This window comes from Archocentrus centrarchus, chromosome 6 (genome assembly GCF_007364275.1).
Source record: "Archocentrus centrarchus isolate MPI-CPG fArcCen1 chromosome 6, fArcCen1, whole genome shotgun sequence".
NCBI lineage: Eukaryota > Metazoa > Chordata > Actinopteri > Cichliformes > Cichlidae > Archocentrus > Archocentrus centrarchus.
Window position 1 is genome coordinate 26,302,128 of NC_044351.1, and position 20,832 is coordinate 26,322,959.

Consider the following 20,832-nt stretch of genomic DNA (forward strand, 5'->3'; position numbering starts at 1 on the left):
GCTCAGGAACAGATATGAGATCTAAATGAAAGCAATAATTATCAAGTATCCACAAGTGTGTGTATTGTGTGTGTGTGTGTGCTCCTGAGGGTTGAAGACGTGTGTGTGTGTTTTCAGTTTATTTTTTCTCCAATTATACCAACCCATTTCCTGTAAAGCTCAGGAGTAATGCCTAAATAATATTGTTAAATAATGCTGTTTAAAAAATGCCTTATTTAATGGAAAGCTGTATAGATGTGAACAATTTCAGCAATTTTTTTTTATATATACCAATATAAGAAATACATATAATTAAAGAGATGCCAAGATGTGCTGTTGGCCAACAGGGTGCCAGTGGAAGCTGTGTTGTGGACCAAAGACAATGGAAGACGAGGGCGAAGTTGTGTTCAGAGGCGGCGGGAGAGAAAGAAAAGCAGACGCGCGGAGGTGAGAGTAAAGAAATTAAATGTAGGGACTCATGGATTTAGTGAAGGATGGCACACAGAGAGTTGAAATGACAGAAGAGGATGGGATAGGGTGAAGTGAGAAAGATAAGCCGCTATGCCGGCCCCTAAAGGGAGCAGCTGAAAGAAAAAGATGGTTGACACTTGTTTACCAAATAGTCAGAAATGTCCAGATAATGAATATAGCTTTATGTCAAATAAGCTAGCAGACTCAATGAAGTTACAAATAACATTTGTCAATCTAAAATTTAACTGAACTCAGGGAATTTCATTGGATGACAAATGTTGACGATTGCTTATAGGAGAGTACTTTTCAGTGAGTGCTGGTATTCTACTGATGGTCATATTTGTCAGGAGGGAGTACCTGATACACTGTTTAACATTTGCAGTGAAGCATACTGCTGCTTTTTGTTATAAGAGTTGTTAAAGGATGATGTGCTGCCACTGTACGAGGTTCACTGCATTACACTTTTGCATTAATAGTCAGTCTGAGTGGACTTTTGTTTTACGAACATGACAGAATAAGAACATCATTCAGCCTCAGCCTCATTCAGTTATTTATGCCACCATTACCTGATAAAAATCCATCAAGTATTGGCTCACAAATGTCCCACAAATCAGCTTTCATTTTTGCAAACCCACATATAATATTCATGGAAACCTTCTATGTAAGACACGAAGAGGCCACAACAACAGTTTGCAAAGCAGAACAATTCTTTTATGGTAAATAAGTGAAGTGCGAAAGATTAAAAAAAAGGAAGAAGCCTATACAACAGTGGGTAGTGGGAAGCATAAGAGCAGAAGTACAAACAACACATGAGAAATAAAGTACATACAAGAAAACAATAATAGGAAGAATCAAATACATGTGTTCTCAAAATGCCTCATGCTAGCCAAAGAATAGATATAAGGGAAACAACACTGACAAAGTTCTTTGTATACAGTAGGTATACTCTGAATATTTGTTGGAAATAGATGTGAGATATTTATATAATAAATTAATTATGTCAGCCATTCACGTTTTGCTGCTTTTTCTATTTATTGACACATCAAATGCACTGACTGTAAGTGAGCATAAAACATAGATACATTGGTTAGCTGATAAAATTGGCTGATATTGGGATATCACAGATCAGTAATGCATCTAGATTAAAAAAATACAAATGATATATAAAAATCTGACATGCACCAAATACCAACCCCTTCCCCACCAAATTTGGTGGGCTTTTAAAAAAGGAAAGTATTTATTTTGTGTACACAGACACTAAGCCTGTGCCATATCATATCATCCACAATGATAACGGTATAAAGCCCAGACATGCGTGACAGCGAGAGCTGCATGTCAACCTTAGATGACGCTTTAGTATAAAGAGAGCTACTTCACCAACCTCCAACAAAGCACGATGCTCTGAAAAATATGCAAAAAATCTGTTCCTGCTGAAGGTGGAAACAACAAACTTGTTTCACCACTTGAGGCAAAAACATACAATCACATGCAATCAGGCTATAAAGGAGGAGATACGAGCAGCTGATGTGTGGCCCAAAAGTCAACAAATGACTCAACCGAGCATCGCTGAAGCACTCGCTAGTTGCGCTCCATATGACAGAAAGAGCAGACATGGATGGAAATTACTGACATGGTTACACAGTGGAAAACCAGAGGTTTAAGCAGCTGGTTATATAGCTTGAACCAAGTTAGAACATCTCAAGCAAAAAATATTTTTCAATTTCCAATACTGTGCAGCTCCTGAAGATTTAAAAGGTTGAGTTACTACAGTTATTGCTACTGTTATTGTGTTAAGCAATTATGTTATACTTTTACTTAGAATTTCAAGAGAAAACACCACCTAGGCTACTTTTGCACTTACGTTTGACTTATGTTGTGTCACCACTATTTGTACTATAATACTGCTGGCGCTGCTTTTTAGAAGATTCACACTTTGAATTCTGCTGTAAGTCATCAGCGACAGAAGCTCTGTGGAAAAGAGAGACGGAAAATGCCCTTGATTTTGTTTGCACTGATAAATGTTGCCTGCAAGCTGCACTGACTGATGAAACCCTATTCAGTATTTTCTATATCATCATATATATCTTTATCACAAATTTCCTTAAAATATTGTGTTATAACTTTGAGGATATATCACCCACCCCTAACAGACACTAAATAGCAATTATGAGACCTGGACAGATTAAAAATCTTGTTCAGGGAGATTTAAAAAAGTGCTGGAGAACAAATGAGAAGTTTTGCCCATTTCACAAACAACTGAAAGACAGCATTGTGTATTCAGTATGATTTGAAACTAGCAACTGAGCACATAATGTCATCAAGAAATGTTCACTAAGGTCACTCACTAAGGAAACCTAGGGCCAATTTCCCACAGGCTTCAATACAACCGCAACTGTTTTTTGGCAACCAGAGGAGTCTCCCCCTGCTGGTCAACAAGAGGAATGCAGGTTTATTGCACTTATGTCTGTGTAGGTTCTCAGTTATCCAGGTCATAGTCATCTTTGGAGCTTGAAAAATGGTGACTGGACTTCTTAAAATTTCTTGAAGACATTTCACCTCTTCTCTAGTTCTCAAACCAAAAGGTGGAGATACCCAGGTATTTAAGCTCCAGTGGGGTTTGTCCCCTGGAGGTGGTTGTGACCCACTATTGTTCATGTGCATAATCTCGTGTGGGAAGGTGTGAAAGAAGGCGTGGGCCATTACAATCAGTGGTTTTGGGTGAAACCAAAGTGGGACTGCACTTGTTGGCTTCACTTTTCAGAACCGGAGACTACGTCCATCTTTGATATACAGTCTATGAGCATAATGCAGGGTTTTTGTAAACTGATTACGGTCATTGATCAGACGTCTTTTCACTACCAGCAACCTAAATGTACTGTACAAACCAAGGGGTTTTAAACATCATTTAGGCGAGGTTAACAACTATTTGTAAACCTGCACATGATCTACCACTAGTCAATAATAATTATCATAGCAAATAATCTCACTAAACTACCATGCAAGGGCTCCCACCAACATAAGCGCATCGTTAACACAACAGACTGAGTGGGAAAGAACTGTATCCCAGTTTATCGTTAGCCTGTCATCACCCTGCAGGTGTTCTGAGCTCATTTGCCACCACTTGTTGCATCACCACCAAGGGTCGAAAGCATTTCAGCTCAACTTTATCCTGGTAGCAGTAAAGAATTTAAAAAAAAAATACAAGGTGAAAACAACTTACAAGTGAGTTAGCAGGCGTTCTCAATTCGGCGGATGGTCGAGAGCTTCATCCTCCAGCTGCTCGCCGTAGTCAAAAGTCCGCTGCTGTCAAGTGCGAGACCCAGGTAGGCCAAAAGAACACGGCTTCCGGTTTGCACTTTCAAATTAAAGACTGTGCTGAAAGCTGTGTCTGCACAGATGCGTTTCCGGGATTTTTTAAATGGAGTGGTACAGCGGGGTCCAAGAACCAGAAATTAAGTTGTAAGTTTGTTAATGTGATTCATAATGATTTCAATGTCCTGTCTCCTCTAACAGGGGACAAGAGGAAACATAGGCACCCCTTAACAATATGGCAGCATCATTCCTTACAAGGTAAGGAGGTAATAAGTCTGTTTGCAACAGTGAAGAGGTTTAATTTTACTAAGTGGTAGAGGTTAATAATAGTGTCTCATTTTTTTGTTTACGTTTATATTTGACCAAACCACTATGAGGTACACCAGCTCTCAAGGCACAAGAGGCAGGGTACACCCACAGGTCACCAGTCTGACACAGGGCTGACACATATAGACAGATAACATTCATGCTCACATTTATACATACGGCCAATTTAGAATCATCAGTTATCCTAACCCCATTCTTGCCTTTGGACTGTGTGAGGAAGCCAGAGTACCCAGAGAAAACACACAGACACAGAAAGGGCATACAAATCCCACACAGAAAGGCCCCAGACCAGATTCAAACCCAGGTCCTTCTTGCTGTGAAGCCACAGGGCCAACCACTGCACCACCATGCTGCCTATGACATCTTTCAAAATTAAAGGTTTATTGTTTTCCATCTATTGTTTATTGTTTTAAGCCATTAATGTAAGTCATATTATTTACCACTACAGTTATTTATTTCAAGTGATGCACTAAAAAGAACAAAAAATTTTTTTCACAGAAAAGAGGGGGCTAGACTTTCTTATCATGCCCTTTAATTTACACCCAAGCACTGACATGACAACACAATTTTGTAGAGGGGCAACAAGGGGAGGCAATCAAATTTCAAAGGGGGTCACACCAGGCACTCCTGTGTTCATACTGTGTTCATACATTTTCATAGAAATGACTAATGACAAATGATTAACTGTCACTTTCTGAGGAACAGCCTGGGGCTGTAGTTCCATGGCAGCAACAAACACTAATAAGCCTTTCGAAATTGGCTCGCTATTTATTATGATTGAAAGCTAGTTAACCTGTGTCAACACATGGATTAAGGTAGTCACAACAAACAGCTGGACGGGTGCAGCAGAAAAGCCTTTGTATTTTAGGAGAAGAAAATTATTAGATCATTTAATCAACGTGTAATTAACAGCAATTTTAAATGAGTTTGAACTTGAAAATCACCTCTCCAGATTTCTTAACTAAATCTGATTTGATCTGGGAGGCACTTATTAATGGAAATATTTACTCTATTTTTGACTAAATTGACCGTGTTACATTGCGGGTTTTGATAAGCAGGAACTAGAAGCAGGGAGTGGTAATTGTCTCCTCAGTATCCCTTTTATCATATCAGTGTTAATTGTTATGATCATTGATCTTAGATATCATTGTTATGAGCTTGATTAAAAAAAAAAAAAAAACATACTTTTATTTGTTGGATCAAGAATGTGTAGGGCAACAGTATTACTGAGTATATTAAAAAAGTGCTACATTGTTACAGTTATTAACATTTATTGTTTCAAAATTAAGAGAAACTCCTGTTTAAGTTGGTGAATCCTGGCTTAAGTGTTTGACTTATATCTGTTTCAGTTAAAAAAAAAACTCATGAATATACAAATTTGTCTTTAAGACAGCTGAGGTTCCCCTAACATATGAAAAACTAATATAAATGTGGGATTGGTACAACAAATAACAATCATTGCTTTAAAAGAAGACTTCCAGAAGAGGAAGCAACTAAAAAAAGGAACCACTTAGCAGTAAACTACAACTGTTATTATTGCCTTTGATCTTTTAAGATAGATCATTAAACACACTCCCATTGCATTTCTTCTCTCCCTCCTGCACACTAGATAATCCTCATCACCTCTTGCTGCTTAAAGTTACTGAACACATGAGGTTGAAACAGAATGAGTGGAAAATGCTGTGTTAGCTCCAGTATACAAATTTAGAATTGCAAAACAGTGACTCAAAGCAGTACCTTGAGGCATCATTTTCAATATATCCTCTCCATGCAGTGTGAAACTGCACTTTTGAGTCTATATTAGTTTATGTTTTATAATATTAAAAAGCAATAATAATTTTTTTTTAAAATTATGTTCAACAGGTTTGAGTAACATGTCAATACTCAAAGTTGGCGATGTACTTGACCTTTGTAAACATTAACTGCAGAACTTAGGCATAACATGTAATTTGTACTATTACTATGCAACAACTTTATCTATCTCAGAGTGCTACTGAAAAACTTCATTATTATCAGGTTGGTCTAAAAGTTCCCTAAAAAGCCTCCAGGTAATCCAAAACACTGCAGTGAGAATACTAACAGGGGCGAGAAAGAGAGATCATTTTTCTTCCATATTAGCTTCTCTTCATTGGCTCCCTGTTAAATCCAGAATTTAATTTAAAATCCTTCTCTTCACATTATAAAGTCTTGAATGATCAGGCCCTGTCATATCTCAAAGACCTCATAATATCATATTATCCCAACAGAGTACTTTGCTCTTAGACTGCAGGCTTACTTGCAGTTCCTAGAGCTTCTAAAAGTAGAATGGGAGGCAGAGCCTTCAGCTTTCTGGTCCCTCTCCTGTTGAGCCAGCTCCCAGTTTGGATTTGGATTGGATTTAAAATTAAACTCAAAAATTTCCTTTTTAATACTGGATAGGGCTGGATCAGGTGACCATGAACCATCCCCTAGCTATACTGCTATAGGCTCAGACTGCTGCAGGATTTTGTGTGATGCACTGAGCGTTTCTTCTCCACTCACCCCTTTTCAGTCTCCACATGTTTATATACCACTGCAACATGTCATTACATTTTTGCCTTCTCTCTCCCTTACTGTGTGTTTTTGTCCTGTCTCCCTATGCTCCTTTTTTCCTTTTCTCTTCTCTTTCTTCTTTTCTCTTTCCTCTCACCCCCCAACCAGTTGTGGCAGATGGCTGCCCCTCCCTGAGCCTGGTTCTGCCAGAGGTTTCTTTCTAATAAAAGGGAAGTTTTCCTTCCCATTGTTGCAAAGTGCTTGCTCATATGGGCTTGCTTGATTATTCGGGTTTTTTCCAAGGTCATTTTACCTTCACCTGTATGTATACATTACAGTATAAAGCACAGTGAGGTGACTGTTGTTGTGAATTGGCACAATGTAAATAAACCTGAATTGAATATTGTTCTGGCAAACAGATCAAATTAAACTAAATTTAGAAAACTGTAAATATAAAGGAGTAACTATTGTATTTATGCCTTTCGTTTACCATTATGGACAGCATGTCTGCATTTGGTTGTAAAGGTGTCAATGTAAAATTAGTCATGAAGCCTAAATATCTTTGAGTGAATGGAATGTCCCTTGCGGCAGAATCATGTGGTACTGTACAAATGGCGCCTCCCAGGCCTGTCTGAACTCATGTAGGTATTTCCAGTTTGAACGCCTGATAGAAAGACTGACTCACCTCAAGTCAAAACAAGATGATATTATCATAATTTCTTATTTTCACTATCAATTTTCCAGTAATTTAATGAGGCACATTTTGCTTGCTGTAATTACAGCATGAAGGTGCAGCTTTGATAGTATTCTGAAGAATGTACCTACAGCCTGAAGTAGCTGAGTACTATTCACTGCGTCTGTATAGTCTATTTAATCGTGTACACGTGGGCAGACAGGAGTATTTTTCTCAGATTCTAACTGATTACCTATTATAGATTTATAATCTATTTTTTATAATTAATTAATTTATGAGTCAGTTCTATTTGTGCATTGGTACTCTGTATGATAAAAGCATACAGAAAAAAAGAGCTTAATAACAGGAAAGCACCTTTTCTTTTGACATTAATTGAAACTAAATCTGTAGTTTTGTTACATTTCCAAAAAGTTGGGCTGCTGTGTAAAATGTAAGTAAAACCAGATACCAGATTGCAAATCTTATAAACCCATAACAGAACATAGAAAACATATCAAATGTTTAAACTGAGACATTTTACTATTTGATGAAAACATATTAGCTCATTTTGAATCTGAGGGCAGCAACAAATCTATTAAAAATGCTGGAAAAGTAAGTGGTTTTAAAGAGAAACAGCTGAAGGAAATTTTTCCAGTGAATTAGATTAACTGGTAGCAGGTCAGTAACATGAATAGATATATAAAAATAAGAGCATCTTAGAGAGGCAGAGTTTCTCAGAAATAAAGACATAGGTTTTTGCGAGAGGCAGGGTACACCCTGTACACGTCGCTAGCCTGTTAACACAGAGAGACAAAAACCATTCTCACTCACATTCACACCTATGGGCAATTTATTTTTTACAATATTTACCACGCTTAAAGGTTAGATAGAAACCACACATTTATTATTTATTACATCTTTTAGTAATAACTTAGTGAGGGAAGAAGAAGCCAGATTAGGACCCCTGTCATGACAAGCTGAATGATCAGATCAGATAAATTATGAGACTGCTCAGACAGAGTAGATGGACACTATCCCACTTTCCCACCATAAAAGGCACTGCCTTTCATTCTATTCTCCTCCACCTGCGTGCTGAAATGTAACACAGAGAGACCAGAGTGATGAGAGTATGGCTACAAAAGCCTAACAGGGAGTGAGAAAATGAAGCAATCCTACATAAAAAGCAGCTTTGTGAAAAGATGGGGTGGTTCCTTGATGGAAAGTGTTGCTAGAAGATAAGAAAAACACTAACATGTTACATAAGAGGTAGTTACATCTTCAAACATGCACACATTCCTATGTTTAAGAGTGTTTACGTCTTAATCCTGCACTGCAGCAAGGAGTATTAGCAATACTATCCTGTGGTTCTTTTTTTTTTTTCTTTACTTTGAGTCATGTATTTACATCCTGTTTCTGTGGAGAGAACCGATGCACAGCAGACACAAATATGTGCAGTGCTTTCTAATCTCTGTGTCTGGGCGTGTGCGTGCTCATGTTAGATGTTCATACAAAACACTGAGCAAGTTTGGAAACATAACTGTGCTGGTTGTTGTGGTTTCCCTGAAATGAAATTCCATGTTAAAATCATTGTGACAGCTTCAAAAACAAACTTGTCCTAACATAATTTGCCCTTAAGAACTACAAAGGACTCTGGTCCTCATTCACTGAAGTGTAGCGCTGTTAGTTCCAGCTGTTTCCCAGAATAAATGAATCTGAGATTGGCCGTCACGGTGTAAGTGATGGATAATTCTCCATAGCGCTTGGAAAACAAAGGGATATGTCATGGTTAAAACATATAAACTCTGCATGGACTTGATTATTTTTTTCATTGCTTTATAGCAGTAACACATCGTGAAACAGTCACCCTTCTATTAGCAGTGTACAAAGTCTAATGGTTGTATGCTGTACATTTATATGGCATCTACTGTAAGCCACACTTTGATCCAACCCATGCCTTAAGCATAGCCAAACAGGCAAAAAAATGTATTCATTCATTTTAATAAAAATGAATAAATATTATGTGTCAAGGTGGTGAGTCTGAATGATTGTTTGCTCAAGGTGGTTGAAGCAATGGATCCATTTTCTGATTACATATTTACACAGTGCCCTCATGTGACAATATGAGACTATTACAGATTGAATATCAGGGACATCGCTATCACTGCAGGTAGCCTTTGTGGAACTTTACATTTTACATATTTACAGCTAAGCTTTAATGAAAGAGTGTCAAGAGAATGAACACACAACAGCACAAGGTTGCATTTGTAAAAATTCTTTCACCCTGAGAGGTTCACTTGTGAGGTATTAATTACATCCTTTTTAATATTTCATCCTTTTTAAAAGCAGTTCTGGAGAATTAGAGGCATTTTCTCAGTGAAGCAAGACTTCCGACTACTCTGTTAAAGCTGTAAGCTGTGACAAGTTTACTGGATGTTGGGCACTGGTGAGAGTCGACAAAAATACTTCATTTTCAAAGGAGAAAACAAGGAAAGCATAGTGTGAATAAGGAGGAACGAATACAGGGCTGAGTGATGAGTTGAAAAAGGGGAATGATCCCCATTATTGGAGCAGTTAAGAGTAATCATACTGATCCCTATAAGCTAGCCACTCTAGTGTCAGTCTGGCTGTGGGCTCCCTCTGCAGGGCTGTAGTTAGTGGTGCTGGTGATGTTTCTGTAGAGCTGCCCTGGCTGTGTGAGGGCGGGTTATCGCTGGTCTCTTGAGGACTTTGGATACTTCCTGCTTCTGACTTGACTGCACACTGGAGTCCATCTTCATGCTAAAAGATAAAAAAATCTATATTTTTATTTCCACATTTCACTGACCAACAAGTTGATTTACATTGTGCAAATTAACAAGTAACAATCACTATTTAACTATAATATGATTGTCATGGATTTAAACTATAGCAAAGCTGTTTCAACTATGACTACTTGAATATGCAGATACTTTTAATAACCCCATACCGTGAATGCTTGAGCCTTTCACTCATGGTGGCTGATGGAGGTGGGTGCGGTATGGGTGCAGAGATGGCCACTGGAGGCACATTGTTCCTACTTATCTGCTGGTCTGTATCTGCTGCAGTCATAGCTATTTCAGCAGAATACTCTACTCTACTGAATTCAGATAAATCTTGTGAGCTGGCCCGGCTAAAATGAAGCCTGCGTGCACGGATCCCTTGCAGCTTCAGATTGCCAGCAGCTGCAGTGCCTTTGAGAGGAGGAGAAGGGAACAGTGTAGTGTCTGAGGACAGGGACAGTTGAGCCATATCAGGGGATAAGTTTCTTCTGAGAAGCAGATCTAAAAAAAAAATAATAATAATAATAGTAATTGAAACAATTCGATATTTTTTCTCTGTACATCAGAAAAGTATCAGACATTGTTATTACTGTTTGCATAATTTTCACACTACTTGTAATCTGTGCTATTTGTCCACTGAGTTCTCACCTGGAGAAAGAGACTGGAAAGAGGAATCTAGTGAGGCAGCTTCTCGGTTGTCATAGTCTTTCTCCTCTCCATGTTCTTCATCACTGCTGTCACTTCTCAAAGAGCCAAAGCCTTCTTCTTCCTCATTACCATCTTCTTCTTCTTCATTGCAGTGTTGAATGGACAGGATCTGTGGTAGTCTGTCTTTCTCTATGGCCTCAAGACGTCTGAAACAAAGAATGATGATACTTAGTTTTATGCACATACAAGTCTTTAAAGACTGACAGTTTCCAAAATCCTAACTGGCTGTGAAAAGGCTTTATATTTGGCAAATGCTCCACAGCTCTCTGTAAGTATTGTAGTATGAAATCCATCTATTGCATGGCCTGCAATGGCAAGATATAGATTAAAATGTAGCTTTCACTCAACTCTTGCCCTAAACATTTAAGAGTAAAGAATACATATGCCAAAATTTCATGGCTCAACTCCATGTGATTTTGGAATCTATGGACTGGAAAGGTAAAACCTCATAGACAGATGGACAGACAGACTGACAATATGACAACAATATCCTCCTGCTTTATTTTGCACGGGAGGATAAAAAAAAGTGTGTAATTCAGCATTTAGTACCTGCTATGCTGTTCCCTCCAAGCTCTGAGCTCTGCAAAGACATTGGCACGATCTGTAAGATCAGGCTCCTCGAGGTCATATGTGTGTTCTGGTATGTGGATGGGAAAGTCCCGGGGGGTGAAAGTAGACCTGGTGGGTGCTGTCTGTGAGACAGCAGAGAGGGACAATGAGCATGAGTGGTAGGAGAGGATGCTAGGAAACATAACAGAGTAATAAAGGCCTAAGAGCACATCAATTATGAATAGCGAGGACAGAGAGGAAGAGCAAACACAGCAAGGGCAGACTGAATAAGACAGAAAGGTAAGAATAAGACACAGAGTGACAGTGGTGGGGTGTATTTATGTCTGTATGACAGATCGCAGGGTGGTGACATTGAGAGCCCCGTCTGTCAATTTCTTCTGACACTACCCTTTGCACATCTCCATCACCCCTCGCTATGCTTGTCCTCTCAGGTTTCTGTCTGCCTGATGATAATTAGCTGATTCTTTTTATACTGACATGACATTAAAGAGATGAGCTGCTGGTGCCAGGCATTCATAATGGCCTGTCAAAGCCCATAAAGGCTGTTGTTCCTCTCAGTTGACAATGAAGGCTCTGCTTTATGGGGAACAGCAGGACAGAAATAACTCATGTATATGGATCACAGTGTGTGGTGTATGGATTCAGCTCATAATTTATTGAGTGAAATGGAATCATTTTCTCCACTGCATTGCAGGACTTTCTTGCCACCTACCCTTAACTTTTGTCGCTTTGCTCGAATAGCCTGGACTGGGTTTCCACAGAACAGGATCTTGCCTGCTCCTTCAAAAATCGACAGAGTAAACGGGTATCAGTGATTAAAAACGTCATTATTTCATGGCACAATTAAGTCCTCTTGGTGGCACTGTTGAGTAAAGATTGTTGTTACTGCTGCAACAGTTCACTTGCACAGGGTTATGCTAATGAAAATAAAACGGAAATGGCACTAAAACTAATTCAAGTGATGAGATTAACCACAAGAGTGCCAGACCGTGAGTCAGGGCACTGGCTTCAGCTTCCACTACTGCCATATCTGAGTCTGCAGAACCAGGTCTGGATCCACAAGGGGAGAGAACTCCAGGCCGGATTGCTGACATGAGTCTGGAGCCTGATGATGATAGGGGCCAGACTATGGAGAAGCTGGGAGAAGGGCATCTGGCTGAGCTGGGTCGGCTGTAAGGATGTGCACTGTCTGCGGTCAAAGACAAAAGTCAGGTGTTTGTAAAATGTTTATCTAAATATACGTCGAATGATTCAGAACAACACGCACACACCATCTTCACCAGCAGGATGAGAGTTAGAATCTCTAATGGAGTTTTTGAGAATGTCCCAGTCTTCTCCCATGGTGCTACAGCAGCTAAGCCTGTCCTCCTCCACCTTTACATCATCAAGGTAACGCAGCTGAGGGAGCAGCTCCCTCACTGCTTCCCGGTAACTGTATTCTGTCGTCTGGGCAGAAGAAACAAAACAAGAGACAATGACAGAGACAGAGTCAAGGTGTACTACAAGATTCAAGATCACATTAAAATTCTGCACATTAAGTGTTTTTTTGTGGTAGTTTTTTGCATTCAGGATCGACAACAGTGACATTTTTAATAATATGTAGTACCTTTAAGTAGGGGTGGCAGACATCATAAACCAACCCCAGCCCATAATAACTAGTGTTTGTAAGGTCTTGCACTATAAATTCTTAACTTTTATCATCACGGAGAGAGCAGAGAGAGAGAGGCCAGTGAATCACTGGCCTTGCCTTGGTTTCACCAAACCATACAGATGCAGAGAATGAAAAGGAAAGGGTGAGAGGCTGGTAAACAAAACTGAGAAAATAAGATAAAAGAGGAGGAGAATGAATTCTAACTAAGAGGAAGTGAGAGAAAGACAGAGAGCAAGAAGAGTGATCATTTGGCAAGGGAGTGAACCCAAGAACCCCTCAGTCGCTACAAAGCACAGGCCTAATGCATATTCAGCTCAGCATCTCTCCTCATTGCCCTAGTTTCTTAATTAATGCTCTGCTGGTGGGTGTAAATAAACACATTCACAGTGGCCCAAAAAACTCAGCTCACTGCAGCTTCTACCATGTACCCTGCTACAATCACTCTCACTGAATTGGCCCGTGAAAGAATAAGGCATGTGCCATGGCCACAGGATAGTGTGGCAGTTATTTTTAAATAGTCTTATCTGTTGAGTTTAGTACCCACATACAGAGTTTCATGTCCTTGCACAAACTGATTACATATTGGAGATTATTTGTCTTGAGGGCTGCCAGCCAGCCAGCACAGGAGAGACTGTTGAATGATCAGAACCACAAGTTGCATTTGCAAGTTGGCATTTACAACATCAAATGAATACAACACTTCCTTTTCAGGAACTCTGCCCAGCTCCTTGCTCAAGCTCTATTCAGCTGCAACCATTCTTGGTTTCGTTTTATCTTGTGCCAGACTGTCACTCTGAGCATTGCACCACTCTGTAGTGGTTGCATCAAGATGTACTGGGTATGTTAATCGGAATAAGAGCATCCGCTGAAAGTCTAAAGATAAACAACAAAGGACAAACACATTGTATTTGGAAAAGGATAGGCTGTTAACATTTTCTCTCATATGGTGACCACATATATCTATATTTGGCAGTTATTATGAAAAAAAAACAAAAACAAACATACCTGAGATGAAGTGGGGTTTGGGCGTAAACACACAGGGTTTCCCTCCAGGGTAAGTCTCTGCAGTTTGCTACATAAAGCGAGATACTGAACCTGGACTAAATCATCCACGTCATTCCCTTCCAGATCTAACAGCTGCAGGTTATCCAGCATTCCGACCTGACTCAGGTCTGAGACATTGTTATAAGACAAGTACAGCTCCTGAGAAGAGGGACAGGAATCACATGTTAAGTAGTAGAAAATTTGTGGTTAAAGAATAGAACCAGCAGACAGAAAATGCATGTAAGAGAACATGTTGGACCCAGGCCACACAGTGTCATGCAGATGTAGGATCTTCCCATATCACAGACAGTGGGACCTTGTGATCAGTGCAGGTTAGATTAATTAAATCAAATATTACTTAGGAGCATTCACTATTTGCTACAAAAGTATTGAAGTAATTTGGGAGATAATGGGTCACTGTGGTAGCATGACAAACTGCTGAATAGTCTCTAAAAAGCCAGCTGTAACCTATAAAGTCTACCGTAACAGCAGAGAAAGTAGAAATGCCATCTAGGTCATGTAGGCAGCACCGAGACATCCACAGCACCTGCAGGTGGGAGATGGTGGTTCCCAGGTCTCTAGGGAGACAAAATAACAAAAACTTGATTTAGAGGCTGGAAAGGCAGTTACATAATCATGGGAAAGACTATCTAGTTTCTTGGCTATTGAAGGTTACAGCTCCTTTCTCTTCACAAAGCTGGAGTCCCGTCCACTGTTTCCCACTTTCCTCTCCGGTTGAACCCTTCCAGAAGAATTTCAGTCAGTGTACCTTACACTGTAACACCCTCTCCACTACGGCTCCCGCAACCCAGAGCAGGAAATGCTATCAGAGGCAGTGCATGTCCGGCTGACTCAGCTCTGCTCTGGTGCTCTCAGGGTGGAGCAGACAGTTCACTATCTTTCTCTTTGTACAGTACTAAAGAAAAATCTTGGGGTACCCTTAACTTCTTTATATTATGTGTGGGGAAAAAAGAAATAGGTGCAGGGATTTACTGAAATGAGCAACCATAAATACAGTCTGTTTTTGCCTTATATAGAGTATATAGTGGGGAAAAAAACAGAGTTTGTACAGTTCTAACAAGCTTGAAAGTCAATACTAGGTAAGACCACATTCATTCATCATTACAGCCTGAATGATTAAGCAATTTTTCTTTGAATTTCTTTAAACAGTATTTGGGAATAGTTCTCCAGGCTTTGAAGGACATTCCAAAGCTCTTCTTTGGAATTATTTGGCTGCCTTTTCATCTATTCAAGATGATCCCACACTGCTTTAATAATATTGAGGTCCAGGCTCTGGGGAGCCCAATCCATGACTGTTAGTGTTGTATTTACTGGATTTGGGATCATTGTCACACTGAAAAATGAAGCGGTTGCCAACCAGATGCTTTCCAGATGGTATTGTATGTTGGATCAAAATCTGAACATACTTTTCTGCATTTAATTCCATCAATTTTGACAAGCTTCCCAACACCACTCGCCCAAACCATGACAGAGCCTCCAGTGTTTTAGAGGTCTGTGGACACTCACTGTTGCACCTCACTCCTGACCGCCCTCTGTACATACTGATGATGATTTGAATGAAAATTTTTCACATTTGGATTCTAGACCAGTTCTTGTGTAATTTTCTCCCTGTTTCCCTTGCTTAAGAATCATTTGCTGACAGCCACTCTTCTACTGAGACCATTTCTGATGAACAGTAGTTGGAGTTTTTGTGACAAACAAAAACACATCTTTTTCTAGTAAGTGCCTAAAGATACAATTTAAAATTGGTTCTTTGCTAAGCTTTCTGTTAGATATGTAGATACAATACTGGCTCATCCCTGAGTGAAAAAGTAGCCAGTGTCCAAAGAAAAACACTGAAAGGCTCTCAGAAAGCCTGGAGAAGTATTGTTCAAAACCACTTTAAAAATGATAAAGTCTGACTCCTTAGAAGCAAAATATAAAGCAATGAGGGATGGCTCAAGACTTTTGCACAATACTGGTAAACAATTTGTTCCATCCATCTTACTGTGATGACAATTTGCAGCTTTCCTTTTATCTACTTTTGATGACACAGCTGTAACTACAATCAGATTATGAGAAACTTTAGCCATTCTTGTCTTCTTTCCAGGATCAAATGCACGATTTTGAAATCTGACATGACCAGAGCCCCTCTGTGTCGTATTGTGAGAAAGGCAGCTTAACCTGTTCCCCTTATGGGTCTAAGACTATACTCCGTCTCACCTCTCTGCTTGTGTCTGGTTTGCAAGTTGCAGCACGCATCTTCCATACATAAATACTGTTACTGTTTCAAAACCTTGGCTGAAGCAGAAAAAGATGTACCCCTGCACTACAGCCATACTACACTTTTTCAGGTTTCCATCCTTATGACTTATGACTAACCGTAGAGCCACAAAGCACTGTGTTTTTATGGGATTCAATTTTTGTCTTTCTTACCTTACTGACAGGATCCTGCTGTTGTTCATTTTAAGTTGCACTAATCTGGGCAAGTAGACACCTACAAGATTATCAGATAAACAAAAGCATTTCTGTGACTTTCTTGTGACACTGGTGTCATTTTTAATATGTTTTCATTCTTGCCACGTGATTAATCAGCTAATCATTTTAATCAGACATTCAGTCTCAGTTGGTAAAAGAAAGCATGCCTGAAGCCGCAAGTAAGAGATGACGCATACATGTACAGAGTTCTGTCATGTCTGTGTTACTTACACAATCTAGGATTTTTTCTGAAAAGCTGAGTCATGGTCAATACGTCTCCCTACCATTATCTAACCATGGCACACCTGTTAGGTAATCTACTCTGGATATCTTGTGGACATCCATGATTGTCTGCGTGTTCTGCTTTGTGATCATTAAGACTATCTGTAATGAATCATTACTGTAAATTGCGTTAAAACTTTCTCATCATTTGTTAGCTTAATTATATCTGAACTTAAATAAAAATTACTTTAGTTTTTGTAGCATTGGTCACAAGAATGTTGCTGATCAACAGTGAGTGCTAATAAGTACACAAACTAACAGACACCTCTGCAGTACTGTTTGAAATAATCAGCTATGATATACAGTAATGTGCAAAAGTCTTGAGACACTCCTCATTTCTTTTTATTTTGCTTCCAAGGAGACTTTCTTGTAATTTTTTTCAAAGTGGTCTTGAGTAATAGTTCTCCATTACTGAAGGACATTGACTGCTTTTTCACTCATTTTCAGTCCAGTCTTTATACCTGACCATTTTCAGATGAATATTTTTGTTGTTGGTGCTGTTGTTTTTTTTTTTTTAAGCCACTTAACGCTTAACTAAAAGCACTAAAAAGTCACCCAACCCAAGAGATGAACAAGTGTTGCATCGACACACAACAAACAACTTATCGAAGAACCAATTTTAAATTGTATCTTTCACAAAAACACATAATTTGTCCCATTTCTTTAATAGAATCTACAAAAAATGTGAAAGATAAAACAGTTTGACAGGCATAAAATAGTATTTTTGCACTAACAATGTGATTCTGAAAGAGCTGTTAGCTCAACACTTGGCATATCTCTGCATGGTGACCAGTGTGTACTTGAAAAATGTGAGAAAACTGGACAAGTGGAGGATGAAAGAAGTGGCTGGCCTAAAATCACTATCTACAGCAGATTAACAGTATCTCAGATCATGTCCTTAAGAAATAAGAAAAAATACACACAAGAACTGGACTGCAAATTAATGCAAATGGTTCTTATGGAGTGATGAATCCAATTTTGACATTTTTGGTTCAAATCATCATCAATATGTATGGAGGAGGTCAGAAGAGAGGTACAACAGTCCACAGCTTTGTCCACAGACATAGTGGAGGCTCTGTCATGGTTTCGGGCTGCATTTCAGCCAGTGGTGTTGGAGATCTTGTCAAAATTCGTGAAATTATGAACAAAGAAAAGCACCATCCGATTTTGATCCACCATGCAACACCATCTGGAAACTGTCGGATGGGTAGCAACTTCATGTTTCAGCATGACAATTCCCGAGGACTACTTAAGGAAATTAGAAGAAAACCTGCCTAAGAGAGTTCAGACTGTGTTGAAGAATAAAGCTGTTTTTTAATTTATGTTTTCACATGGTTCAATAGATCACAACACATTTTCCCATCAAAATATAAAGAAATGAAAGGTGACTCAAGACTTTTGCACAGTACTGTATTTAATCACTGACATGTTGTATATCTTACCAAAGTTCCCAAGTGTTTTTTCTTGGGTGTCTACACTGATCTCCAGCGAGGTCACATTAGAGAGGTCCCGTGTGCCACACAGCAATTTCTGTAAGTGAAGAATAAGCAGCTGACCTGGACTGAATGTGAGTGTGCCTTTACTCGACTTAGTCAGTAGCATTCAGTAGTTGCCATTAACAAACACCCATGACTTTGATTGAACAAATTATGTTAAATCTTTGATGAGATTTTATTTTCTTCCCAAGTTCAGCTTGAAACAGTAGACTGCCCACTAGGTGCTGCCTTTTTTTCCATTTACTATTCAGAGAGGAGTTTAATGGGCATAGGAGACAACACTCACAGAATTATTTATGTAAAAGGCAAGATGCGTGCAATAGGAGTTAAATCATATCCAGATGCTGAAATTTGGAATTATGCTAAATAAATGTTTCCACTGCTGCTGTAAGGTACACTACAGTTAGTCAGATAATAAAGGATTTTTATTAAGCGAACAGCTAGTTTACCATGAACATAAAAACAACATGACGTGTACAACTGTGATAAATACTGACTGTATTTTTAGGTACTTACCAACTTCTCTGGGGAAAGGTAAAGTTCCACTGGTGTGTCAGACTCCTCATAGGGTTTAGTTGCAGGAGTTGGGTTGATGGAGCCTGAACCACTCAGCTCAGTCACCAGGACCTGTGCGGTACCAGGACGGACCTCCTGGAGCTCAGACCCATGACAGCAACTCATCTCTCACGCTGTGTAAGATGCACAATCATAGAGTCATATTTATAACAAAAAGCCGTATTGCGTGGAAAACAAGAAGGAAGCAGTGAGCAGTACATTCTGTGTAGCGCTAAATAAGCAACAACTGTCTTGGTTACATACTGATATAGACACGGAAATATTATATTGCAATTATGCTAAGAATATGTTTCACCTTTTGCAGAATTGTCGCGTCTAAATCAATAGATAGCCTATACATTTACATACAAACATGCACGCAGAGCGCTTACAACAAAAGTTTGCCTGGCAACCACAGACGACTTCCTGGATACGGCACTAACAGACCCGTGGCTCCCTGGGATATGTAGTACACGCGAGTCAGTTAAATGAAACGCGCCTGCATAATTCTTATGGTTAGAACTCGGTTAACCTGTTAACCTGTTAACCTTTTGCTAATATTATTAATGAGGGTCATGTAAACCTCTGTATCTGGTGCTGCCTTCAAATGCTAGTCATAAGCGACAGTACATTACAAAAGTTTTGAGTCACCCCTCATTTCCTTAAGTTTTGCTAGAACAATTGGAAACAGGCGTCGCAATTTATTGAAACGTGCAAACATACATAGAAATACTTAAATAAATCAATATAAATATATAATGAATAATAAATATAAAAGGCAAAAGCAGACTCTGTAAATTTCTTGTACATTTCTATTGTATTGTTCTATTATTTCTTCTTCAGGAATCGTTCGGGCTTCTTCATTCAACGCTCTTCTTTGAATATTGGCTTCTTTTTTGGTCCATTCTCTGTCAAGATTATCCCACACTGCTTCAATAATGTTGAAGTCTGGGTTCTGGGGAGGCCAATCTATGATTGATAGTGTTCCACTGTGTGTGTGTGTGTGTGTGTGCGTGCGTGCGTGCGTGCGTTTTTTCGCTCCTTTTTGTTTTATTCAAGTATGCTTTACTGTACTGGTAGTGTGTTTGGGATCATGCTGTTGAAATATAAAGCTGCTGCTAATCAGATGCTTTTCAGATGGTATTACACAGTGGATCAAAATCTGACAGTACTTTCCTGCGTTCATAATTCCATCAATTCTAACAAGATCTCCAGCACCACTGGCTGAAGTGCAGCCCCAAACCATTAGCTGTGCAGATTCCCACTGTTGTATTTCTGTCCCGACTTCCGTGCATTTGAACCATAAATTTTGAATTTGGATTCATAACTCCATCAGACATGTTTCCACTGATTTTTAGTCCAGTTCTTGTGTATTGTGGCATACCCCAGCTTTTTCTCCCTGTTTCCCTTCATGACAGCCACCTTTCCACTGAGACCATTTCTGATGAGGCTTCAGCAAACAGTAGATGGGTCAGCTAGAAGGCATGCATGTCTCAGTCTCGTGTCAGGTCTTTAGCGGACTTCTTCCTATTTCTTCATTACATGACGTTGATCGTTAAAGAGGTTAGAAACATTGGTACTTACAGTGTACAAATAACGGTGTTTTGTGTCAAAATCGAAAAACCCTAGCACTTACAACCTAGTGCGTTTTAAGTGCTGAAGCAAAAAAGTTTTACAATCATCCCTGGTCTCCCCTACCGCAGAATTTCGACATCGTCTTTGGGACTATAACGGGTTTTCAAACTTCAAACTTTTGTGTCACCACAAAAAAACAAACAAACAAACAAAAAAAAAAAAAAACTGAGCCATAATGTTTTGGAAAGTTTGGTGATTTAGTTTCTAACTTTTGGATTACACAATACGTTTTTTAAATGAAATTCTCCGCCATAATCCTCGACCAAAACAATGCCAGTCAGCTGTTTTTTATTATTATGTTTTAACAGAGGTTTGGTTGGTAGTTAGTTTTCTCAGTGGCGA

At 39.2% G+C, this 20,832-nt stretch overlaps 2 protein-coding genes across 6 annotated transcripts in view; both read right to left on the reverse strand.

Annotated features, from left to right (window-relative positions):
- Positions 1–3,792, reverse strand: part of rassf7a (Ras association domain family member 7a) — a 42,139-nt gene extending 38,347 nt beyond the window's left edge. Inside the window, exon 1 of one of the 2 annotated variants that reach the window (XM_030731616.1) lies at positions 3,671–3,792. The gene's annotated coding sequence lies outside the window, so the exon portion shown is untranslated. Of the gene's footprint in view, positions 1–2,311; positions 2,331–3,670 lie in introns of those variants that run through there. The other variant, XM_030731617.1, reaches the window with a different exon arrangement.
- Positions 3,793–9,672: 5,880 nt separating this feature from the next.
- Positions 9,673–19,303, reverse strand: lrrc56 (leucine rich repeat containing 56). 4 transcript variants are annotated; one of them, XM_030732117.1, is made up of 13 exons: positions 19,172–19,303; positions 18,817–18,989; positions 18,247–18,334; positions 16,481–16,541; positions 14,526–14,622; positions 14,096–14,203; positions 12,621–12,795; positions 12,338–12,538; positions 12,062–12,129; positions 11,329–11,471; positions 10,720–10,925; positions 10,239–10,572; positions 9,673–10,051 (listed from the first exon to the last, which is right to left on the reverse strand). In XM_030732117.1, the coding sequence occupies exons 2-13, from the start codon at positions 18,979–18,981 to the stop codon at positions 9,925–9,927; spliced, it is 1,773 nt and encodes a 590-aa protein (XP_030587977.1). In that variant the 5' UTR covers positions 18,982–18,989; positions 19,172–19,303; the 3' UTR covers positions 9,673–9,924. The 4 variants fall into 4 exon arrangements, with proteins under 4 accessions (XP_030587977.1, XP_030587974.1, XP_030587976.1 ...); XM_030732114.1 differs by having other exon boundaries at positions 14,006–14,203; XM_030732116.1 differs by having other exon boundaries at positions 14,006–14,203; positions 19,248–19,282.
- Between the last annotated feature and the right edge of the window lie 1,529 nt (positions 19,304–20,832).

What these genes read in the sequence shown, in the direction of transcription:
- lrrc56 (XM_030732114.1), bottom strand. Translation starts at nt 18,981, where the DNA reads ATGAGTTGCTGTCATGGGTCTGAGCTCCAGGAGGTCCGTCCTGGTACC. An exon ending in TCATCCTGCTGGTGAAGATG is followed by an intron (nt 12,539 to 12,620) that starts GTGTGTGCGTGT and finishes CTTTGACCGCAG; the next exon opens with ACAGTGCACATCCTTACAGC. An exon ending in AGCCAGTGCCCTGACTCACG is followed by an intron (nt 12,130 to 12,337) that starts GTCTGGCACTCT and finishes CGATTTTTGAAG; the next exon opens with GAGCAGGCAAGATCCTGTTC.